General features: G+C 61.3%; 1 protein-coding gene across 13 annotated transcripts; it reads right to left on the bottom strand.

The window, feature by feature from the left end:
• Positions 1 to 1,542: 1,542 nt before the first annotated feature.
• FBF1 (Fas binding factor 1) lies at positions 1,543 to 18,658 on the bottom strand. 13 transcript variants are annotated; one of them, XM_084861889.1, is made up of 30 exons: positions 18,545 to 18,658; positions 18,110 to 18,171; positions 17,500 to 17,584; positions 16,734 to 16,761; positions 15,989 to 16,030; positions 14,654 to 14,732; positions 13,833 to 13,893; positions 13,497 to 13,547; positions 12,874 to 13,009; positions 11,954 to 12,031; positions 11,393 to 11,512; positions 11,017 to 11,155; positions 10,779 to 10,912; positions 10,150 to 10,249; positions 8,812 to 9,465; positions 8,533 to 8,621; positions 8,291 to 8,349; positions 7,484 to 7,639; positions 7,255 to 7,355; positions 6,913 to 7,119; positions 6,258 to 6,365; positions 6,043 to 6,182; positions 5,852 to 5,970; positions 4,856 to 4,978; positions 4,588 to 4,773; positions 4,009 to 4,185; positions 3,789 to 3,926; positions 3,573 to 3,690; positions 2,783 to 2,901; positions 1,543 to 2,223 (listed from the first exon to the last, which is right to left on the bottom strand). In XM_084861889.1, the coding sequence occupies exons 3-30, from the start codon at positions 17,500 to 17,502 to the stop codon at positions 2,140 to 2,142; spliced, it is 3,549 nt and encodes a 1,182-aa protein (XP_084718015.1). In that variant the 5' UTR covers positions 17,503 to 17,584; positions 18,110 to 18,171; positions 18,545 to 18,658; the 3' UTR covers positions 1,543 to 2,139. The 13 variants fall into 13 exon arrangements, with proteins under 13 accessions (XP_084718015.1, XP_084718013.1, XP_084718014.1 ...); XM_084861887.1 differs by lacking the exon at positions 17,500 to 17,584 and having other exon boundaries at positions 8,812 to 8,940; positions 9,034 to 9,465; XM_084861888.1 differs by lacking the exon at positions 17,500 to 17,584 and having other exon boundaries at positions 8,812 to 8,940; positions 9,034 to 9,462.
• Between the last annotated feature and the right edge of the window lie 2,124 nt (positions 18,659 to 20,782).

The following is a 20,782-nucleotide window of genomic DNA, read 5'->3' as shown; positions in this document are numbered from 1 at the left end:
CTCCGAGGACCACAGGGGGAGCTGGGAGCGGTCGCGGCTCCTGCCTGCGGCCCGCCACCAGGAGGCGGCCCAGACCCGGGGGCCAGGCCTGGCAGATGCCCGGATGCACGGAGTTCCCTGTGCCTCAGACCCTGTAGGGGGGAGGTCCAAGCCCCGCCAGTTATAAATAAGCATTGAAAGCCTCTGGAGTGTAAATTGATCCAGCTACTTTACAGAGCAACTTGCCAGTAATTAGTATAGTTTTAACTAGTAGTCCAGTTAAGCACATATTCTATGCCCTAGAAATTCTACTTCTACCCCGTTTCCCCGAAAATAAGACAGTGTCTTATATTAATTTTTTCTCCCAAAGTTGCGCTAGGTCTTATTTTCAGGGGATGTCTTATTTTTGGGGAAACACGGTAGTATCTACCTTAGAGAAGTGCTTACATATATGCCAAGGAGGCATGCCTAGCACTGTCGTGGCAGTATTGTTTACAATAAAATCCCAATAAAACTGTAAACACCCTAAATGCCCATTAGCAGAGCAAAAGAATGAGTAAATTGTGGTATATTCAAACAATGAAATAGTATTTAGCAGTTAAAATTAATGAACTGCAGCTGCATGAAAGGTTAAATGTAAAAAAAAATAGTGGAAAAACAAAGCTTATTGCTATTATAAATACTAGAGGCCCGGGGCACAAAATTTGTGCACTTGTGGGGGGAGGGGATCTCTCAGCCCGCCTGCACCCTCTCACAGTCTGGGAGCCCTCAGGTATGTCTGACTGCTGGGTTAAGCCCTACTGCCCTCCCCTGCCAGCCCGATCACCCCTAACTGTCCTCCCCTGCTTGCCTGATCACCCCTAACCACCTCTGCCTCGGCCCCCACCACTGTGGCTTTGTCGTCTGGAAGACATCTGGTATAATTAGCATATTACCCTTTTATTAGTATAGATAATAATAAAAGCATAGTATGCTTATTAGACCAGACAGCTGAATGAGCTTCCGGATAGGATAATACCATATAGATATTTTTTTAAACTTTAGGTATTTTTAAATTGATTTTAGAGAGAGGAAGGGAGAGACAAACATGAAAACACTAATTGAGCCGAAACTGGTTTGGCTCAGTGGATAGAACGTCAGCCTGCGGACTGAAAGGTCCCAGATTTGATTCTGGTCAAAGGCATGTAATTTGGTTGCCAGCACATTCCCAGTAGGGGGTGTGCAAGAGGCAGCTGATTGATATTTCTAGCTCTCTGTCCCTCTCTCTTCCTCTCTGTAAAAAATCAATAAATTATATTTAAAAAACAAGAACACACTAATTGATTATTGCCTCTTGCATGCACCAGGTATCAAACCCACATGAGCCCTGACCAGAACTGAACCCTCTACCTTCCAGTGTATGGAACCACTGCACTCCAAGCGAGCCACACTGACCAGGGCTAGAGAGATCTTTAAACACACAAATCAATGTTCTGCTTTGTTTGTGGATACATACATAGAGGAAAACAGAAAGAGAAGGGCTATCTCTGAATCAAATATGGCAAGAAATGAAAGGCAGCTGGATTAAAAACATATAGCAATTTAATGGGTCCAAGATGAAGGCTGTAGATTGTTGGTAAATAAGTTCCCCCCGAAGCAGTCTGCGACAGACACACGAACTGCCTGCTCAGGGCCACTCCGCTGGCCCCACTGCCTCCATGCTCACCAGGACACGTTCTTTCCAAGTAATTTATAAGTAATTGCGATTCCCACCTCTCTCCTGCCCCTGCACCCCCACCCCTGGCCAGCAGGACAGAGGCCCTCAAAACACGTGGTCCGACTCCACATCCCATTAGGGAGGGGCCCTGTGCGGTCTCTGCTGGTCTCAGGCGGGAGGGCAGGAGGCTGCTCCCTGGAGAAGACCCCGTCTCAGAAGAGGCCCAGGTGAAAAGACCCCTCAGCCACCTGCCTGCCGACGAGGGGAGGGGTCCAGAGAACCGAAGCTGAAGCTGAGTGTCTGGGGGCAGAGAGACTCAGCAAACCCGAGGCTGGCGTGGTCGGAATGCCCTTGTACCCTGGCTACTTGAAGAGCTGTTATCAGGCCCTGGGCATCTCAGAGCCTTCCCGGCACCCCCTCCCTGGAGCTGGCAGCAGGGGCACTAGGACAGAGTGCCAGGGCCTTCAGGCTGGGTGGGATGTCATATTGTAGGAGGCTTGCTTCAGGGTCTCCAGGAAGAACTCCTCATTCTCCAGGAAGTCTCGGTCCTGAAAGGCAGAGCTGGGTGAGCACCCCCTCTGGCCCCTCCCTGTTCACAGCCTCGGGGCCTGCGTGAGTGGATCCCGGGGTGCTCGGGAGCCAGCCCTCACTCAGGCCCTTCCCCACTCACTCCCTGGCTCTGGGCAGCCGTGAGCCGAAGGGGGCCTGGGAGGAGCAGGCGCACTGGAGTGAAAGACCAGGTCTGTTCTGGCAAGGCCACTCGCTAGCACATGACGTCACTCTCTAAGCCTGTCTGTAAACTGGAGGAGAGCATTTCCTGCCTGGAGGCTGGGAGAGGAAGGCTCCAGTACAGAGCCTGGACACAGGAGCTGTCACTGCTACCACCGTGAGGGACAGCCGGCCACACACAAGCAATGGCTTTGCACAGAACCTGGCCTACAGGACAGGCCTGAGATGTCCCTCCGGGGTGCGCTCAGCCCTCCTCAGGGCCGGGACGCGCTCCTCTCTGACTGCCCTGGGTGGTCTGTTACCAAGGTGCCCACAAGGACCCCGGTCCAGGGGGAGTGGCAGGCCTGGGGGGCTCCGCCTTCGCTATGGGATGCTTACCTGCTCAGCTGAGTGTTTCATCAGCACCAGCTTGGCGTGGAGAAGCGAGGAGCCCAGGGTGGCTGGGGGCTGGGGGCCCTGAGGATTGGCGGGAGCGGGAGCCATGATGGCTGAAAAGGCTGCGGAGGGGGTCAGGGGCCACACGTGGGCGGGAGGACAGGCGGCCACAGCCTGTCTCCCGGGCCTGCTGACCACTGCGGGTGGTGCACCCGGGCCCCACCTTCTCCACCGGGGACTTCACCTGGCAAGTCTAATTCTAGGAACCTATTCGAGGGAAATAGCCAGGCGGAAGTGCAGAGCTGTACGCACAGCCTGTCGCGGACATGCTGTTTATCGACATGCTGTTTATCTCCGTGACAAAAAGCCACCCAGGAGAAAACCGTTAACAGCATGGAACAGCCTCACAATGGACACTTACCTTGATTAGAAGTTATGGTTAGATGTTTAATTTCTGATGTGAAAGCATGTCCTGTATGTATATTTCCAAATAAAAAAACCCAGGTACAAAACAGTGTATGACGTGATGTCAATTTTGTTTTTAAAAACACACACGCAGTCTAAAACACCACGCGCCAGAATGTTAAAAGTGCTTGTCTCTAGAGCGTGCGGGTAAGAGTGACACTTTATTTTAAAAGTTTTCTTCTATTTCCCAATGCATTTTTCTATAATGAACACGCATTACTGTGTAAAGACATATGAACGAGGTCACTTTAAACCAGCTGGCCCCTAACCTGAGTGGAGGGAGGCGTGGCAGGATGCTCCTGGCACTGCCCACCCGGGGGCCACTCACCACTCGTGCCGGACGCTGCCAGGCCCGGGGCCTGGGCAAGTGGCCTCCCGGGGCCGAAGGGCAGGTCCTGCCGAACGTGGTCCAGCTGCAGCCTCTGCTGGGCCAGACTCAGGTGCTCCTGTCCCCGTCCGCGGAGAGAAGGACATAGCTGTGAGGGTCTGAAGGTGGGGGTCGGTGGAGCCAGCCTGGGAAAGCAGGAGCTGGGGGGGGCCTTGCCTGCTGCATGTGCTGCTCCTGCTGCTGCAGCCGCTCCACCTGCTGCCGCACCAGCTGCAGCCGGGCCTGATGCTCTGACTGCACCTGCCGGGCCTCCCGCAGAGCCTGCTCCCCCTCCTGGTACTTCTCCGAGGCCACCTGCGGGAGACGCGGGGTCAGCCAGGCGGCCCGCGGACAGGGCGCTGCGAGCCCGGCCACCGCCCAGCGGAGCCGCCGGGACCTGGCTCATCTTCTCCACCTCCTCGGAGCGGAGCCGGATGTGCAGGGCAGCGGCGCGGACCCTCTCCTTCTCCCGCCGCAGTTCCTCCCGCTCCCGCTCCAGAGCCTCCCTCTCGGCCGCCAGCTGGTCCTCCTTGGCCCGGAGCTCACTTGCCCGGATCTTCAGCTCCGCCTGCTCCTGGAGATGGCAAAGCCTTCACTGCCGTGTCCTCCGGGAGCGGAACTGGGCTCTGCTCGGGGTTGGAGGAGCCCCTGGCCCGCCCGCCTCACTGCTGTGGCTCCATCTGATCCTGATTCTGGGAGAAGGGGGTGGGGTACGGGGGTCCCAGAACCAGTCAGGGAGGCCAGGGCCATGCCTCGGTGCTGCCCTCCGCGGGCCCAGCTTCTCTGAGCCGTTTTTATATCTAAGTCATGGGGATGTGATAAGGACTGACTGAGCATGTGCGTGAAGCAGGAGCACAGCAGAATGAGTTGTCACTGTTAGGGTTGCTGTTGCTGTGCCCTGTGCTGAGCGGACGGGCCTGAGGCAGGAGCAGCGTGAGGGCCGGAGGGAAAGGGCGGGCTGGCGGCCTGGCTCTACCTTGGCCAGGCTGATGAGGGTGCCCTCCCGCTGGGCGTCCGCCTGCAGCGCCCGCTCCACCTCTCGCTCCGCCCGCTCTTTACTCAGCTTCTGCTGCGCGAAGAACTCAGCCCACTCGGCCGCCAGGCGCCGCCGCTCCTCCCCGCACTTGTGCATGACGGCCTTCTGCTCCTCCAGCAAGGCGCTCTGGGACGGGGCCAAGGTCAGGGGTGAGTGTCCTCGGGCATCAGGGCGGGCATGGCAGCTGGAAGCGGTGTGGCTGGCTCACCTTGGCCCTCTCCAGCTCCTGCCGCTCCATGGCCAGCTGCTGGGCCGTGACCTTCCTCTGCTCCTCCAGGGCGCGCTGCGCGGACTCGGCCTTGGACTGCTCAGCCCTCACCCGCCAGCGTTCCTGAGGCCGGGCGGAGAGTGAGCCCGCGGCTCCACGCCCCGCCAGGCCTCCCGCTGTGCAAAGCCACCTGCGCTTCCCACACACGTCACAAACATTTCCTTTCCAGAGGCGCGAGGCGAGGGCACGAGGGGGACTCGCCGACCTCCCCCTCCAAGGCCAGGGCGTGAGGAGGACAAGGCAGACCCTGGGTACGCGCCAGGGCCGAGGCTCAGGGCCGAGGCTCAGGCCCTCTGCTGGGAGCTCCGGAGGCAGCAGCACCCCTGGTCTCTGAAGCGCCATGGACAGCACTCGCCTCGGCTCCCATCAGCCAAGCAGGCGAGGAGCAGTGGGCGTGACCCTGCACGTGCCAGGGATGCAGGGCACACACAGCGTGAGGTGAGAAGCGGGCGGCCTGGCCCGAGGTGCCCAGTGAGGCCTGAGTAAGCACGGCCCAGGACACAGACCCTCTCTGTCTACACTGCGAGTCCTCAGGCACCGGGGACAGTGCCAAGGCTCTCTGGCTAGTGGGTAGTTTTCACTTTTTTCTTTATTGTTTCATGTAGTTTAATCTCTTTCAGTGAAATAATAACATGGTAAAAAAGACAGGTATTTTTTAAAGACGACAGCTCCCTCTTATCCGTAAGCTATGTAGGGAGTTCAACATCTCTCCCAAGGTCACAGGCCCAGCAGCCATGACAGGTTCAAGTGGCTGGAAAGCCAGTGGGACGTCAGCGGCTGGGCAGGGGGGCTGGCGGCCGTGCGAGGACACCTGCGGCGGTGGGATGGGGGGCCAGGGCAGGAAGGGGAGGAGACATTGCAGAGAAGGCCCGAGGCCCCGGCGGGGAGCTCCCTGGGGCCCTGGGAGCCCGGCCCCGCGGGGTCAGGGCGGCCCACCTGCTCCAGCAGCCGGCTCTGCTCGCTCAGGCGGGCCTCCATCTTCCCGATGACCTCCTGGAGCCGGCTCCGCTCCTCCTCCATATCCCGCTGCTGCAGGCCCAGCCGCTCCTGCAGTGCTGGGGCACCACAGGGCTCTGAGTGTCCGCCCCGGCCCCCGAGCCCAGGGCGGGAGGCAGGCCACGTGGTACCTCGGAGCTGCTGGTCCTGCTGCCGGAGGCCCAGCTCCCGCTCCTGCGCGGTGGTGAGGTGCGAGGCCTCCACGCGGGAGGACAGCGCGTTCAGGCTGCTGGAGAACTTCTCCATCTGCTCGATGACGCCATTCAGGGACCTGCGGACGATCCGGTCACGCTGGCCTGGGGCCCCCGGCACCGCCCCGCCGGCAGGGCCCGGCCCTCACACGTACCGCGTGTGGGAGGTGGCACTGGTGACGGCGTCGATCTCCCGGTCCTTCAGCAGCTTCAGCCGCTGCAGCTGCTCCTCGTGGTCCTTGCGCATCTCCAGGATGGAGGCCCTGCAGCCGGGAGGGCGGACTGTGCAGCCTCCGGGGAGGAGCCTCCAGCCAGTGCTCCGGCTCCCTTCTCCCCGACCTCCCCCGTTCCCCGCTGTCAGCCTTCACTGCCTGGGTGCCCAATGCCACATCCGCTCTCTGAGGGATGTTCTGCTGTCATTCCCGAGGAGGAGAAGACAGCCGTGCCTGGACCCTGGCCCATCAGCCAGCTCCGATGGGCCTTTTCTTCATTTGGCTCTCACCCCGAAAGGCAACCAGGCACACGGTGCAAACCGCACCAGGTCCGTCTAGAAACGAGACCTGAGAGGCCCAGCCGGCAAGTGGGTTGACCTGGGCTGAGCTGACAGGCCTGCTTGCTGCTGCCAGGCCCGGCCCAACCAGCCCTGTGGGTACCCACTCCCACCTCTGTAGGGGCGATGCCCCTCTGGATGGTGGGATGGGTCAGTGTGCTTGCCTGGGCCCTCACCTCGGTTCAAAGGCACGGCCTGGGGTTGCCCTGGCCACCCGAGAAGCCCGCTCCCCCGCCCGCCTGGCCCTGGCCGGGCCTCACCGCTGCAGCTGCCGCAGCCGCTCCACCTCCTGGTCCTTCTCCTGCTCGGCGGCCGCCAAGCGCCGCTGGTGCTGGGCGGTGAGCTCGGCCCGGGCCTGCTCGGCCTCCTGGCAGTGCGACAGGTACTGGGCAGACAGCTCCTCGTTCTCTCTCCGCAACCGCTCTTCCCGCTGCTGGTAGGAAGTTTCCAGCACCTTGATGCGGCTTCTGCCAACGGAACACCCAGCTGTGGGGCTCGAAGGTGAGGGCGGCCATCGGAAGGGTCCCCTCACCCCCACACCCCCGAGCACACGGCTGGGGCAGGCAGGAGCCTGGGGAGCCCCGAAGGCTGGGGCAGGGTACCTGTGAGCATTCTCGATGAGCTCCAGGTCGGCCTGGTGTCGCAGCTGCAAAGTCTCCAGCAGCAGCTTGTGCTGGGCCCGCTCCAGCTCCAGCTTCCGCACCTGAGGCAGCAAGAGGACGGCGTGGGGTGGGCGGCAGGCCCCGCAGGTCCCTGGGGAAGCTTCCGGCCCACACGGCGACGCCTGCCCCCCGCAGCCCTGCCTCCACCCTCACCGGCCCAGACCCTCACCTGGGCCTCCAGGTCTGCCAGCTGGGCCTGGCTCTGCAGCAGCTCAGCCTGGAGCTGGGCGGTGCCACTCTGAAGCTGCAGCTGGGCAGCCAGGAGCTGCTGCTGGTACCCTGTGCCCGGCGGCAGGCTCTGTGTCAGGGGCGGCGGCAGCAGGGACTGCGAAGGAGACACGCTCCAGGGTCGGCAGGGGCAGGGACCAGCAGAGCTCAGCTACCTCGGGCCCTCCGCTCACTGGGCCCCTCAGCCCTGCACCTGACCGGGGGCTGCAGAGGGGGCAAGGACATGACACCGAGAAGCCGAGGAGGGGCCCCGGAGCGTCACACGGTCACTCAGGTCTGGTTCGGAGGAAGTCCCTCCTTCCTCAGGACAGAATCCTCCAGGCAGGCAGACCCCGAGACCAACGCTTCGGCCCAGCAGCCTAGTGACCACCAAAGCCTACGATGCGCCTTCCTGCTTCCTGCCTGCCAACCCCAGTGCCAAAGGCCTGCTCCTGTGGCTGGGCCTCCTCGGGGTCAGAGGTGACGCCGCACCCGGGAAGCAGTGGCGGCATGGAGGGCGGGGGCAGGAGAGAGGAGGCTTCTAGATGGGGATGGGAGCACCCTGGCCACGCCGCCTGGTACCACCTCCACTTCCCCATTGGGGCGGGCAAGCTGGCACCGGCTCTGCCCGGCCAGGCTCTGCAGGGAACGGGGTGGGAGGGCCGGTGCGCTGACATCTGCAGGCCACCAGGTGGACCCGCTGCCGCCGCCTCTGCGCGGGACCTGCATCTTGGGGCTGAGACCAGTGCCTCTCTGTCCACCTCCCTACCTGGACGGGCGCAGCCAGCCCTTGGGGGTCCTGGGAGCTCGGGAAACGCACTGCAGGCTCTGAAAACAAACAGCAGAGAACTGACCAGGACCGAGGCCCACGGAGGCCCACGGTCTGTCTCTGTCCCTCTAGCAGGTGTGTATGCGTGTGCATGTGCGTGTGTGTGCACGTGTGTGCGCCCCCCGAAGGAAGCTCAACGTGCCTCTTTCTGCCCAGATCTCACCCCAAAGCAGAAAACAAACCAGTGCCGGGGAGGTCTCCAGGGACTGTGTCCTTCTTTGAGTCGCCTGCATCGAGGGCCAAGGTGGCCGGGTTCCAAGTCCCGGGGGCCCTGCGGACACAGTGGGGGTGGCGGGAAAGGAAAACTGGTCACGGCCTCAGCGGGAGGGCCTGGCTGCACCCACAGGGAGGCCTCCGTGAGCAGAGATGGCGACTGCAAGAGGCGCCTTCATCTGGGGCTGTCAGGAGGAGGCCAGGTTGGGCCCAGCCCTCTCCTCACCCCCAGGCCTGGCTGCACGTACCCCGAGGCGGCAGGCTGGGCGGGCGGCTTTCGTGCTGCTGGCCCTGCTGTCCCTCCAGCAGCCGCTGGCTCGGGCCCTGGAGCGCTGGCGACAGGCTGGCCGAGGCCTTCTCCTGCCAAGTCCGAGCCCCTGTGCCAAGAGGAGGGAAGACAGGCAGGAGGTGGCGCTCTGCACCCGCCCCCCCCCCCCCACCCACCCCGGAGACAGCAGCCCGAGCCGCACCTGCTGGGAGGGGGTCGGCCCGCTGCCCCCTCCGGGACCTGGCCCTTAGAGGCTGCAGCACGCTCTTCTCTGGCCAGGCCGCGGGCCTTCTTCCGGGACAAGGCATGGCTCAGCCAGTCCTCCTCCTCCTCCTCCTCCTCCTCTGCAGACGCTCCCGGCTGGGAGGGCTGGCCGGCTGTGGCAGGGGGACCTGCACCCTTGGGGGGCGGCCCAGCGGGGGCAGAGCGCGGGCCGGAGGGTGCGGGGAGTGCGGGGCCTCTCCTGCGGGGCTCTGCGGTGGGAGAGGGCGGGAGCAGGTCCTCGTCTTCGTCCTTGAGGCCCAGCCAGTCAGCGCCGCCCTTCCTGGGGGGGCTGGGGCTGGCTGCTGCGGGGGCGGCCTGCTTGGAGCCTGGCTCTCCCTTGCGGTCTACGCCATCTTCTGCAAAGAACCTGCTTCAAGACAGAGAGGAGGGGTCGAGGGCAGGGCAAGCAGCCTGTCCCAAAAGCCCCCACTGGCCGTGCCCCCTGCTGTGGGCGGGTGACCGCCAGGGGCTCGGCACAGCCTGAGGCCTGTGAGCACAGTGCTCGCACCGGATCCGGGGGCAGCGGGTGGCACAGACACCTTAAAGCCATCGCAGGAACCGGGACAATGCCAGTGCAGACCAGGCCCAACGCCAGCCCAGGCACACCGGCCAGAGGGAAGCAGCCGGTCGAGTGGTTTCCGGGCAGTCACTTGGTGCCCGGCGCCTGGACTTGCCGCTGCCTGTGCCGGGCCGGCAGCAGGGAGGGAGGGTGCTTCCGGGCACGGAGGGCTATCCGGGGAGAAAGGAGGCACCACGGCCACACGGCGGAATGACAGCAACATGAAGCCGGGCAAGGGCAGGAGGGAGTTCTCTGGGTGGCTCTGACAGCCTTCCTGTCAGCTTGAGGTTATTTTAAACACGAAGTTTAAAGTACAGACTGGGAGAAAAGCCCGATCCAGACAATGCTCTTCCTTCTGCGGAGGCTGGGAGGGAACTGGGCCCTGGCTCCTGCCGGGGCGCCTCTACCCCGAGGCCTGTGCACGCGGGACGGCGGCCTCCTCTGCCCTCACACCGGGGCCCAGCCCCTGCGGGGCAGCGTGGGGCGAGCGCCTACCTGCCCGGCTGCCGGCGGCACTGCCAGCCCTCGGAGGAGCCCACGGTGGGCTGATAGGCCCCGAAGGTGAAGTCCTCGTCGGCCCAGGCGTCTTCTGTGTCTGTGAACGGAGGAGCCTGTGACCTAGGGCAGGGGAGCGGCCCTGTCCTGGCAGCGCGGCGAGTAAGGCTGTGCAGGCGAGCGGCTGGGTGTCACCCGACCAGCACTGGGAGCCCCGGGGAGCCGGCGGGAGCCACAGAGAGCCGGCGGGAGCCCCCGGGGAGCCGGCGGGAGCCACGGGGAGCCGCCGGGAGCCTGAGGGGAGCTGCCACGGCTTTTGGTGAGGCCATGAGCTGCGTGTGGAACGAGAACGCGCCAATCCCTGGGCGACACTGTGAGCGGCACTGCGAGGTTTGCACACTGAGCTGCTCCTATCCGCAGGCAGAGGATGCAGTGAGGTGTGACCCGTGTTTATCAATGAAATGCCGAAAAAGGAAAAGCAGCAGGAGGGACGCGGTAATTATTATCTCAGGACACAGTCTCCTTTGTAAACAGGCATAGCGTGTGGGTCCGGTGCACAGCTTCGTTCTTATTAGAGGTGGGGTAAAACCTCTGTAGGGCCCCCCTCCCTGTCCCACAAGCTTCCTCACCCTGTGGCTTCTGGCTCCTCCTGTCCAGCTTGAGCTCCAGGGGCTCCCCGGTGCCTGGACGAGCCCGCTGTGTGGGGGCAGCGCCTCGGCCCAGCAGCTCCTCCAGCTTGGAGCGCGCAGGGCGGGGCCCTTCCCTGCAGGACGGACCAGCTGGCACGTGAACACGGGGGGCTCCTCGGGGCACGCCGTACCCACCCTCCAGCCTCGGCCAGGGACGCTGCCCTCTGAAGGTCCTTACTGGTCACCTGGCTGCCTCCTCTCCCCTCTGGGGCTGTCTCCAAACCCCAGGGCGGCCATGAGGTCGTCATCATCGTCAAAGAGCGATTCTTCTCTCTTCCGGACAGGGGTGTCCCCAGGAGTGAGAGGAATGGAGGGACCTGAGAGACAGCGCAGGGCAGTGCCCGGTATCCGCCCTCAGTGGTCTGCCACAGACCTGACCCCCAACTCACCCCACCCCACTCCCAGACTCCCCCCTCCGCCTCCCCGCTTCTTAGGATGAAAGATCTCTGGGTTCTGGACGTCAGGCCTGCGGTCCCCGCCTGGCAGGCCTCTGCTCTGCACCGGAGCACCCGCCCCTGCTCCTCCCGGGACAAGAACCCGCCCCCCGCCCCCACCTTGGTCTCTGGCCGCGGCCGGGCCCTTTCCGGAAGCCGCTTTGCTCTCCGTCCCGGGCAGCTGCTTGGCGGTCCCGTCGTCCTCGTCGGAGAGCAGGCCTGCCAGCGGGTCTTCCAGGTCTGGGGGGAGCACAGCTCAGACCGACGCTGTGCTGGGGCCGCCGCGGCCTCCCTCCCCCCACCCCGCCCCTCGGCATCGGACACAGAGCGGGCTCCTGGCAGGCGGGGGCGGACAGGGCCCTGGGCCTGAGGTCCAGCGTGACCGTGCCAGGCTGGCCGTGACCCCAGACCCTGAGCCGGCATCGGAAGAGAAGTCCGACACCTGTGTAGGGAAGGTTCCCTGCGCTTTACAAAGGCTCCGGATTCTTTGCAAACAAGTTCCCCCCATGCCCGGTGAAGCACCTCAGTCCGCCCTGGACGCGTGAGACCACACGGCACCAGCCCTGCTCCGTCTGACACGCACAGCGCCTGGGCTGCGGGCAAGTCTGTGTCGCCATGGCTACTCCGTCCCCCCCCCCCCCACCAGCTGGAGTGCCCAGAGCGAGGCTGGAAGCTTGGTACCTTCGAGAGAAAACTTCTTGTGCTGATGCCCGAAGCTGCTGGGGGAGGGGGAGGGCTTCTTGGTGGGAATGGCGTCGCCTGCAGAGAGACGGCGGGTCACGGCCGGGGCTGGCGGGGGCTGTGCCTGCTCCCAGGTGAGCTCAGGGCTGGCCGTGGCTCAGCCATGGGCTGTGTCTGCTCTCCCTGTCCGCACAGCTTCTGGCCGGAAACATGGCGTCCAGGGACACGGCCTGGCGGCTGCACAGGCTGCCACACAACTCCGCGTCACTCAGGTGGCTCCTCCAGGAGCTGCCACTGGGCGCAGAGGGACGGGGACAGCCCTAGGAGGAGGCTGGCTTGTCCCCTCCCACCGTGCACACACACACACACACACACACACACACACACACTGACACACACACACACACACATACACATACACTCACACACACACACACACTCTCACACACACATACACATACACTCACACACACACACACTCACTGACACACACACACACACACACTCACACACACACACACTCTCACACACACACACACTCACTGACACACACACACACACTCACACGCACACTCACACACACACACTCACACGCACACACACACACATACACTCACGCGCACACACACACATACACACTCACTGACACTCACACACACTTACACACACACTCACACACACACACACTCACACACACACTCACACGCACACACACGCACACACTCACACACACACACACTCACACACACACTCATGCACACACTCACATGCACACACTCACACACACACACACACACACACTCACGCACACATATACACACACACACAGTCAGCTCCGGCCTCGCCAACCAGGGGCAGGAGAGCTCCCGTCCGAGCATCTCCCGCGCCCAAGCCTCCCGGCGGAGGCGCTGTGGCCGCACCTTCCTCCCGGGCTGCCGGAGCGGCCGGCTGGGGGCTGCTAGGCTCCTGTTTCCCAGACCCCTTGGCGGCGCCTCTGCCCGGGGCCAGAGGAGACTTCTTCAGGCCCAAGAGGTCAGCGTCCATCTCGTCCAGATCCTGGAGAAGCGGGGGAGGGAGGGACCCACGCGCTCAGCTGCCAAGGCCTCCGGACCCAGCACTGAGAACTGGTGCCTTCAACGGCAGGGTCAAGGCCAGCCTGGGTGCTGACCTATCAGAGGACAGCTGGGCGGAAGGGGACTCGGCGGGTGGGAGCTGAGAGCCGGCTCCAGAGGAGATGGTCTCCCGTCTGCCCACCAGGTGGTGGGGGAGGGATGCAGCCAGGGAAGGCTCGGAGTGGGGGTGGGGGTGGGGGTGGCCATGTCAGAGGCCTGGGCCTGACGAGAGTCTCTGAGCCAGGAAACCGGACTCATCCCCAGAGGGGCAGAGGGCAGCTGCTCCATTCTTGCCCGGCGAAGGGCTCAAACGCCATGTGAGAGGGGACTGACGGTGTGGCAGGAAGTATCGGCGGCCCAGCCCAGCCCCGGCCACCAGAATGGCCACCAGAATGGCCACCAGAACGCAGACGGCACAGGTCGCTTCCTACCTTCATGGCCTGGAGCAGAGCCAGCGGGTCTGCCTCTGAGATGTCGGAGACCTGAGGCCAGGGGGGAAGGACGGGTGTTAGTCCAGGGCCTGGGAGCCGGGCCCTCGTCCCTGTGCCCCGCTTCTGTGGGCAGCAGAGCTCGCCCTGGGCTCACTCGGAGCCCGCCGCGGCCGTGGGTGCTGTCTGATGGGACCGGCCCGGGTGGGGCCCAGAGAGCGCTGCCTCCCCGCCCCCCGGGAAGCCCGCTCCCGGCCTCAGAGCTCCGCCTTCCAGGCCGCCCCGTCGCTCAGTTCTGGGGCGCCATGGAGGGATGGGAGGAGGGCCGGCCAGGCTCACCTCGGCCTCAGCTCCCGCGGGGTCGGCCATGGTGCCGAAGGCCTGCTGCTCCAGGAGGGACCTGCAAGGGGCGGAGTGAGCACCGCTCCGGGCGCCGGTGGCTGCAGAGGGGCCAGCCTGGAGGCCAGCGCCCGAGCCTCTTCCCGAGGACGAGCTGCCGAGAGGAGCCTCCCAGGCTCCAGTGCCCTGACTTTTACTTTAAAAAAGTAGAGCCTCTTCAAAACCAAGTCTTAAAACCCAACAGGCAGGAGAGAAACATCTGTGTTAGCTACAATGGGGGGGAGGGGACACACGGACGGACAAGGTTCCCTCCTACCGCTCAACTGTCAGAACCCCAACAAACCACGAAAAGCACCCATCTGGGCCGTGGTCGGCAAACTCATCGGTCCACAGAGCCAAACACCAAAAGCCCAACGACTGAAATTTCTTTGGAGAGCCACGTTTTTTAAACTTAAACTTCCTCTAACGCCACTTCTTCAAAACAGACTCGCCCAGGCCGTGGTGTTTTGTGGAAGAGCCACACTCAAAGGGCCAAAGAGCCGCATGTGGCTCACGAGCCTCGGTTTGCCGACCACTGATCTGGGGCAGGCCTCTGGGCTCAGAGGGGCTCAGGAACTGCCCCGGGCACACAGAAGGCAGCAGGTGTAGTGAGACCGCGGCCAGGATCTGCCCTCCAGTTCCACTCTCTTCCCGCTCCCTGCGAGGCTGCTCCCTGCCCAGGAGCTGAGGGAGGAGAGGAGACGCTGGCACTGAGAGCGGGCACCGGTCAGTGGCAGGCAGGGCGGGCGGGGCGGTGGAGGCCAGCACCAGGCCCTGCTTACTTTGTCCTCGCCCTGGCGGAAGGGCGTGCCTTCTCTCTGGCCCGGGGCGCCAGTCTGACAGGCTTCTCCGGCAGCGTCACTGGAAGGAAAGGAATCAGAGGAGATGTCGCTGGGCTGCGAGAACCGCAGTGAAGAGGAAGGCGTGCGGGTCCCCCAGCAAGCTGGCTCCCAGACCTCCCGATGGAGGAAGGAGATGGGCCCCACAGGCAGCTCCCATGTTATCCCTTCCCATGTAATCCCCATGTTCCTCAGCAGCTCTGTCCCACAAAGCCTGAATGGGGCGGGGCATTGAGCCTACATGCCAACTGGTGACACATGAAAAGCCCCGCCCCACCCCCATGGAAAAGCAGGAAGAACAATGCACTTCAGGCCCACGGCTGTCGGCGGGAGCCAGGGGCTGTGCTCGGTGGGTGGCAGGAGGGGACCTCAGCCCCGCTGCCCGGGTGCTCTGCGTGGCGCTGAAGCCCTGCTCCTCGGAACCGCGAACACGGACACACGGGGTGAGAGACGCGCCCAGAACAAGAGCCGCTGGCAATGCGCCAAGAAATGACCTTCTCCAAAGAGGAAAGCAAATGGCCAATGAACACTCAGAACCATCAGCCACAGGAAATGCACATCGGAACCATGATGAGATGCAACTTTACCCCCACGAGGAGGGCTGAGTCCAGCAGACGGACAAGGGTGTGGAGAGCCGAGCCGCCCCCACCGCTGGGGAACGGGAAATGGGGCAGCCGCTGTCAGAGTAGGCTGGGGGGGCCTCAGGTGCCTCCAAAAACTAACCGCAGGGTCAGCGTCTAGCCCAGTAATTCTACTCCCAGGCTTATACCCCCAGAGCACTGAGCACACACATCCACACAAAAACTTGTATGTGGATGTTCATGCATTATTCCTAACAGCCTAGGAACGTGTGGAAAACTCCTAAAGATCCATCAACTAATGGCTGAATGAACAAATGCGGCGTGTCTGCACAGCAGAATATCGCCCAGCCATGGAGAGGAACAGAGAGAGGGACCTCGAAGACATCCTGGTACATGGAAGAAGCCAGAGGCAAAAGCCACACACCACAGGATGCATTTTATATAAAGTGCCCGGAAGAGGTAAGTCCGTAGAGAGAGAAAGGCCCGCGGCTGCTCAGGACTGGGGGAAGAGAACGAGGCTGAGTGCCGATGGGCCTGGGCTTTCTCTGTGGGGTGATGGAATTGGACTGCGGTGATGGTTGGACAACCCTGTGAATGTACTTACACATACCCTTTAGAAGAGAAAATTCTATGTGAAACGCATCTCCATTAAAGCAGCAGCAGCCTAGGCCAGGGGATTCTGGGAAGGGGCACTTACTCTCATCCCCCAGGAGGTCCTCAAGGACGTCATCGATGGAGCCTGGAGCAGAGGGGCGGCCGACGTGAGGCGGAAGGAGCGGTCCCGGAGCCCTCACCGGGGCCTCGGGGCCTCAGACGCTGGCCTCGGGCCTCGCTCTCTCTCACTGGCCACGAGACGTCGTCTAACTCCCCGGCAACAAGTCCCATCGCCTTGTGGAGACCCCAGGGCGGACTGAGAACAACTTTCCCGAAGGACGACGGGAAGGTTTCCAGCAGAACCTACGTGTACGTGACACGCTGGCCACCGAGCCAGCCTTCCAGGCTCTGAGCAAAGCCAGCGTGTCCTTGGGAAAAGCGTCCGGGTTTACAGGCACAAAGGAGAGTCTTTCATCCAACAGCCCGCTAGAGCCCTTCCCCCGAGACCCCTCCCCCAGCACCGGGCTGGGGCACGCCTCCTCGGCCACTTCTCCGGGGGCACGTGGGAACCCCATCCAGCTCCAGGGCCTTCCCCACCCTAACCCCGACCTAGTACCTCCGGTACACACCCCAGTGAGGGGATTTTCCCCAGTCCCATCCCTCGTGTACTTCTGAATTACGCCAAGGGCCACTGAGGCAGCATCAGGAGTCCCCTGAGGACCAGAGCTGCCCCTGGGCTTATGGGGGAACCACCGGGGACATTCAGACACAGACACATGTAAGTTACATCGGGACCAAGGTGGGGGGATTCCTCTGGTTCACGGGCGATGTTCCGTCTCTCCACTCACCCTTCAATCCTTTCTTGGCCTTTGGTGCCTACGATGGGAGAACGAAATCAAACAAAGAATGTTGTGGAAGCCGAGAACACAGGACGAAACGCTTTGCCTTTGGCAAAGGAGCACACGAGCCCGCCCTGCTTGCCCAGAGTTTCCGAGAACACACTCATTCCGAGCATGGACACGGCCCCACTAACGCCGGGGGTGCCACGGGGGCGCCCCCTCCGCCTCCGGCAGAAGCCTCTCCTTCTCCCTGAATTTCAGATGCCACTGGCAAACCCTCCCAGCCAGAATGCTTCCCCCTGTCCTACAGCCCAGCTCCACCCCAGCCATGGGCTTCACAATGCTTCCTGCGGGGCATGCAGAGGCCCGAGACATGCCTGCTCCGAACTTAACAAGAAGCTCATTTCGAGCTGAAACCAGTGTTGCTCAGTGGACAGAGCATCGGCCTGGAGACTGAAGGGTCCCAGGTTCGATTCCGGTCAAGGGCTTGTACCTTGATTGCGGGCACATCCCTAGTGGGGGGTGTGCAGGAGGCAGCTGGTCGATGTCTCTCTCTCATTGATGTTTCTAACTCTCTATCCCTCTCCCTTCCTCTACATAAAAAAGTCAATAAAATATATATTTTTTTAAAATTAGAGACCAATGCGACTTCCATCATTCTCCTCCAGGGACCACATCCGGGTCCCCGCCACCAGCCCCACAGCACTCCGTGCAGGCAGCACCTTGGGGTGGGGCAGGTCCACATGCCACGCGCCTCACCCTGCACGCTGCCTACCATCTCACGGCTTCGGGGGCTGCGTGCGGCTCCTCACAGCGCGATCCAACTCATCTGAACTCTGCCCGCGTCAGGCTCCTGCTCCCTGATGCAGACGATCACAGGGGCTGCTCAGAAACGTGCCACTGAGTCACGCTCGTATCCCAGGCCTGTCACGGCTCCCTCACTTTGCCCATTGGAGGCCGAAACCTACTTCCTTCAACTAAACGTTCCTCACGGGGAGGCATCCAGGTGAGAAGCCAAGTGCTCTCGTCACCTGACGAGCTGGTGTGGACTCGAACCAAGTGCAGTTTTCCGCCTCCCTTAGCGGAAGGAGGATGCCAGACGGCAGGTGCCATCTCAGAAAGGAAGTGGGGCCCGGCCTTGTGGCCAGCACCCCTGCCCGGGCCGCACCAGGCTGCCTGGGACGCATTCCGCACAAACAGCGGCCTGGGTGCTGGCTGCCCCCTGACAGGACACAGTGTCTGTCACACGTGGGAATCTCTCCCTTCACACCAGCTGCGAGCCCCGCGAGCCCCACTTGGGGGCTGTTTGCTCGAGAAGGGTCCCTCTTCCTCCGGGCGCCGCCCCGCCCCGGCCCGGCCCGGCCCGGCCCGCGCCCGGGACCGACCTGCGGGCCGCCCGGGAAGGGGCCGGAGGGGGCCATCGCTGTGTCTCCGCTGCCGGCCTGTCCTGTGATTCGATGCAAAGTTTATCTGAGGTCACACACAGGGGCCCCTCGGAGTGCTCGTGTCTCTTTCCTCCGCGAAGGCCATTTCACGACCTAAACGTGCAAACGCGCTTCCTCTCGCAGCGCATCCAGGCCCTTCCGGCCACTCCCGGGGGTCGGGACCGCCCCCCAGGCCGCGGGGATCCCTGAGAGGGAGGCCACGAGCACCATCTGGTCGGCGGCCGTTTGAAAATCCCGGGCCTGCCCCTGAGCACCGGCCCTCCGGGGGCCATGCCCTCGGCCCCGAGCGGCCGCGCCCCTCCGCGCCCCCAGCCCCTCTCCACCCCAGCGCCGCCTATGAGCCTCCCAGCCCCTGACATGCCCCGGGTTACGCGCCCTTCCCTCCGGAGGCGCAGCCCCCGGGACTTGGGCGAGCCATAGCCCAGGGTCCCCGCCCAGCGCGGTCCGGCCTCCGCTTCGGAACCCAGTCGACGCCTCTCTCGCGGTCGCCCGGACTTCGAAAGACGAGGCACGAGGCATTCTGGGAGTTGTGGTCTGCGCCCCGCTCACCTGCCGGGACCAAGAGACCAAGGGACGCTAAGATGAACTACATTTCCCAGGGTTCCCCCTGCGCGGCCGTTAGTCGAAACCCGGCCTGGGTCACCACTCGGCAGTTGCTAGGAGCTGCCTCAACGCCGCTTTGGGAAAAGGGCCCCTCTGGCTCCAAGGCGAATATATCTGAGTTTTAAGACCGAGCACTCTCCTGTGTGCTGAATCGTGAGTGGGAGGGCGTGGGAAACGTGTTAAGTTTAGAAGATTGACCCGTTTAGCCATAATTGTGTATTTATCCCACATCCCAAAGCTTAGGGAAGTGGCTGTGACCTAACTGTTAAATTAAAATCCACGATGCAACCCCAGAATGAAAGCCAATACCAGTGGCCGGCAAACTCATTAGTCAACAGAGCCGCAAACCGCGGCTCGCGAGCCGCAGTTTGCCGACCACTGCAATACCATCACCAAAAAAGACACACAACACTTTTTTGTGTTAATTACAGGTTTTATTAGGGGTCTTTCGACTGAACAAAGGAAAAAAGGGTTAGTGGTTTGGCTTACCCGGAGGCCAGTGTTGGTGGGTCACCGCTGTCTAACTGCCACTGACATGCTATGGATCCGGGCACCTTGTACTCCTGTCCCCGCTGAATGTCCAGCCAGGCAGGGCAACAATGCAAGCCAAATGCAACTTGTCCAGGAAAAACCAAACTCAAACCACAAGTAAAAGGAAAAAAGGGGAGCAAAGAAATTATACATGCCAAGGGATGCAGGTCCCATCCTTGAATCCACAGCAATTGTAAATAAATGGTTTTCACAAAGTGGTCAGCAGTCTGAATATTATGTGGAAGACTTGTTACCTAATCTATGAAAGTCAAGAGTATTGTGGCAAAATAACTTATTTTGGTTCAGAATTTTTAAAAATATTTTTGAGAGAGAACCATTGACTTGCTGTTTGTTCCACTTATTTATGCATCCATTGGTTGATTCTTGCATGTGTCCTAACTGGGGATTGAGCTTACAAACCTTGGCCTACCGGGACAATGCTCTAACCACCGAGATACCTGGCCAGGGCTGGTTCAGATTTCTTAAAATCACTTCCAGTTTTCCATGGTTTCCTGGAGTAATGAATGGTTCACTTAAGGGAAAATCACACAAACAAAACCCCTTAGAATCTAGGAATGTGCCGGCCTGCAACAGCTAACATCTGGTAATTCACTCAGAAGATTCCTTATAATTCTGTTACTATCATGGACCACAGAAATAGTTACTGGAATATTTAATAAGTACGCACAGCTAAAAGCTAAACTCCACCACCACCATTTTTGTTGACTTCAGAGAGGACAGGAGAGAGAGAGAAATGCCAATGATGAGAGAGAATCATTGATTGGCTGCCTCCTGCACGCCCCACACTGGGGATCGAGCCTGCAACCTGGGCCTGTCAGTGGCCCTGACCAGGAATCGAACCATGGCCTCCTGGTTCAAAGGTCGATGCTCAACCACTGAGGCACGCTGGCTGTGAGAAACCACCACCACCATTTTATTTTATTTATTTTTTTAAATTAAATATATATTTTATTGATTTTTCACAGAGGGGAAGAGAGAGGGATAGAGAGTCAGAAACATCGATAAGCGAGAATCATCGATCTGCTGCCTTCTGCACACCCCCCACCAGGGATGCGCCCGCAACCAAGGCACATGCCCTTAACCGGAATTGAACCTGGGACCTTTCAGTCCGCAGGCCAACACTCTTTCCACTGAGCCAAACCGGTTTTGGCCCACCACCACCATTTTAAAAATGAAAAAATCATTTTAGTCAAAATGACTTGGTCTAATCCTCCAAGTAAAATATTGAGTAGTAAACATTCAATTAGTTGAAATCTCGGTGTTACTCCATGAAAATGACTAACACCTTTCTGGGCATCAGGAGAATAAACAACTCCTGCTCTGCCGAAATTGGTTTGGCTCAGTGGATAGAGCGTCATCCTGCGGACTGAAGGGTCCCGGGTTCGATTCCGGTCAAGGGCATGTACATTGGTTGCGGGGCACATCCCTGGTGGGGGTGTGCAGGAGGCAGCTGGTGGA

The sequence above is a fragment of the Pipistrellus hanaki genome (assembly GCF_964339955.1).
Source record: "Pipistrellus hanaki genome assembly, chromosome: 16".
In the NCBI taxonomy this organism is placed as follows: domain Eukaryota; kingdom Metazoa; phylum Chordata; class Mammalia; order Chiroptera; family Vespertilionidae; genus Pipistrellus; species Pipistrellus hanaki.
This window is presented reverse-complemented; position numbering and strand designations above follow the sequence as displayed.

Bases quoted from the DNA above. Each gene is read 5' to 3' on its own strand.
- FBF1 (XM_084861878.1), bottom strand. From the start codon at position 18,587: ATGGCTCGCCCAAGTCCCGGGGGCTGCGCCTCCGGAGGGAAGG. The intron at 18,172-18,544 runs GCGCGTAACCCG...ATCGAATCACAG, and splicing joins CTGCGCCTCCGGAGGGAAGG to GACAGGCCGGCAGCGGAGAC. The intron at 10,250-10,778 runs GTGAGGAAGCTT...CTCCGTTCACAG, and splicing joins GAGGAGCCAGAAGCCACAGG to ACACAGAAGACGCCTGGGCC.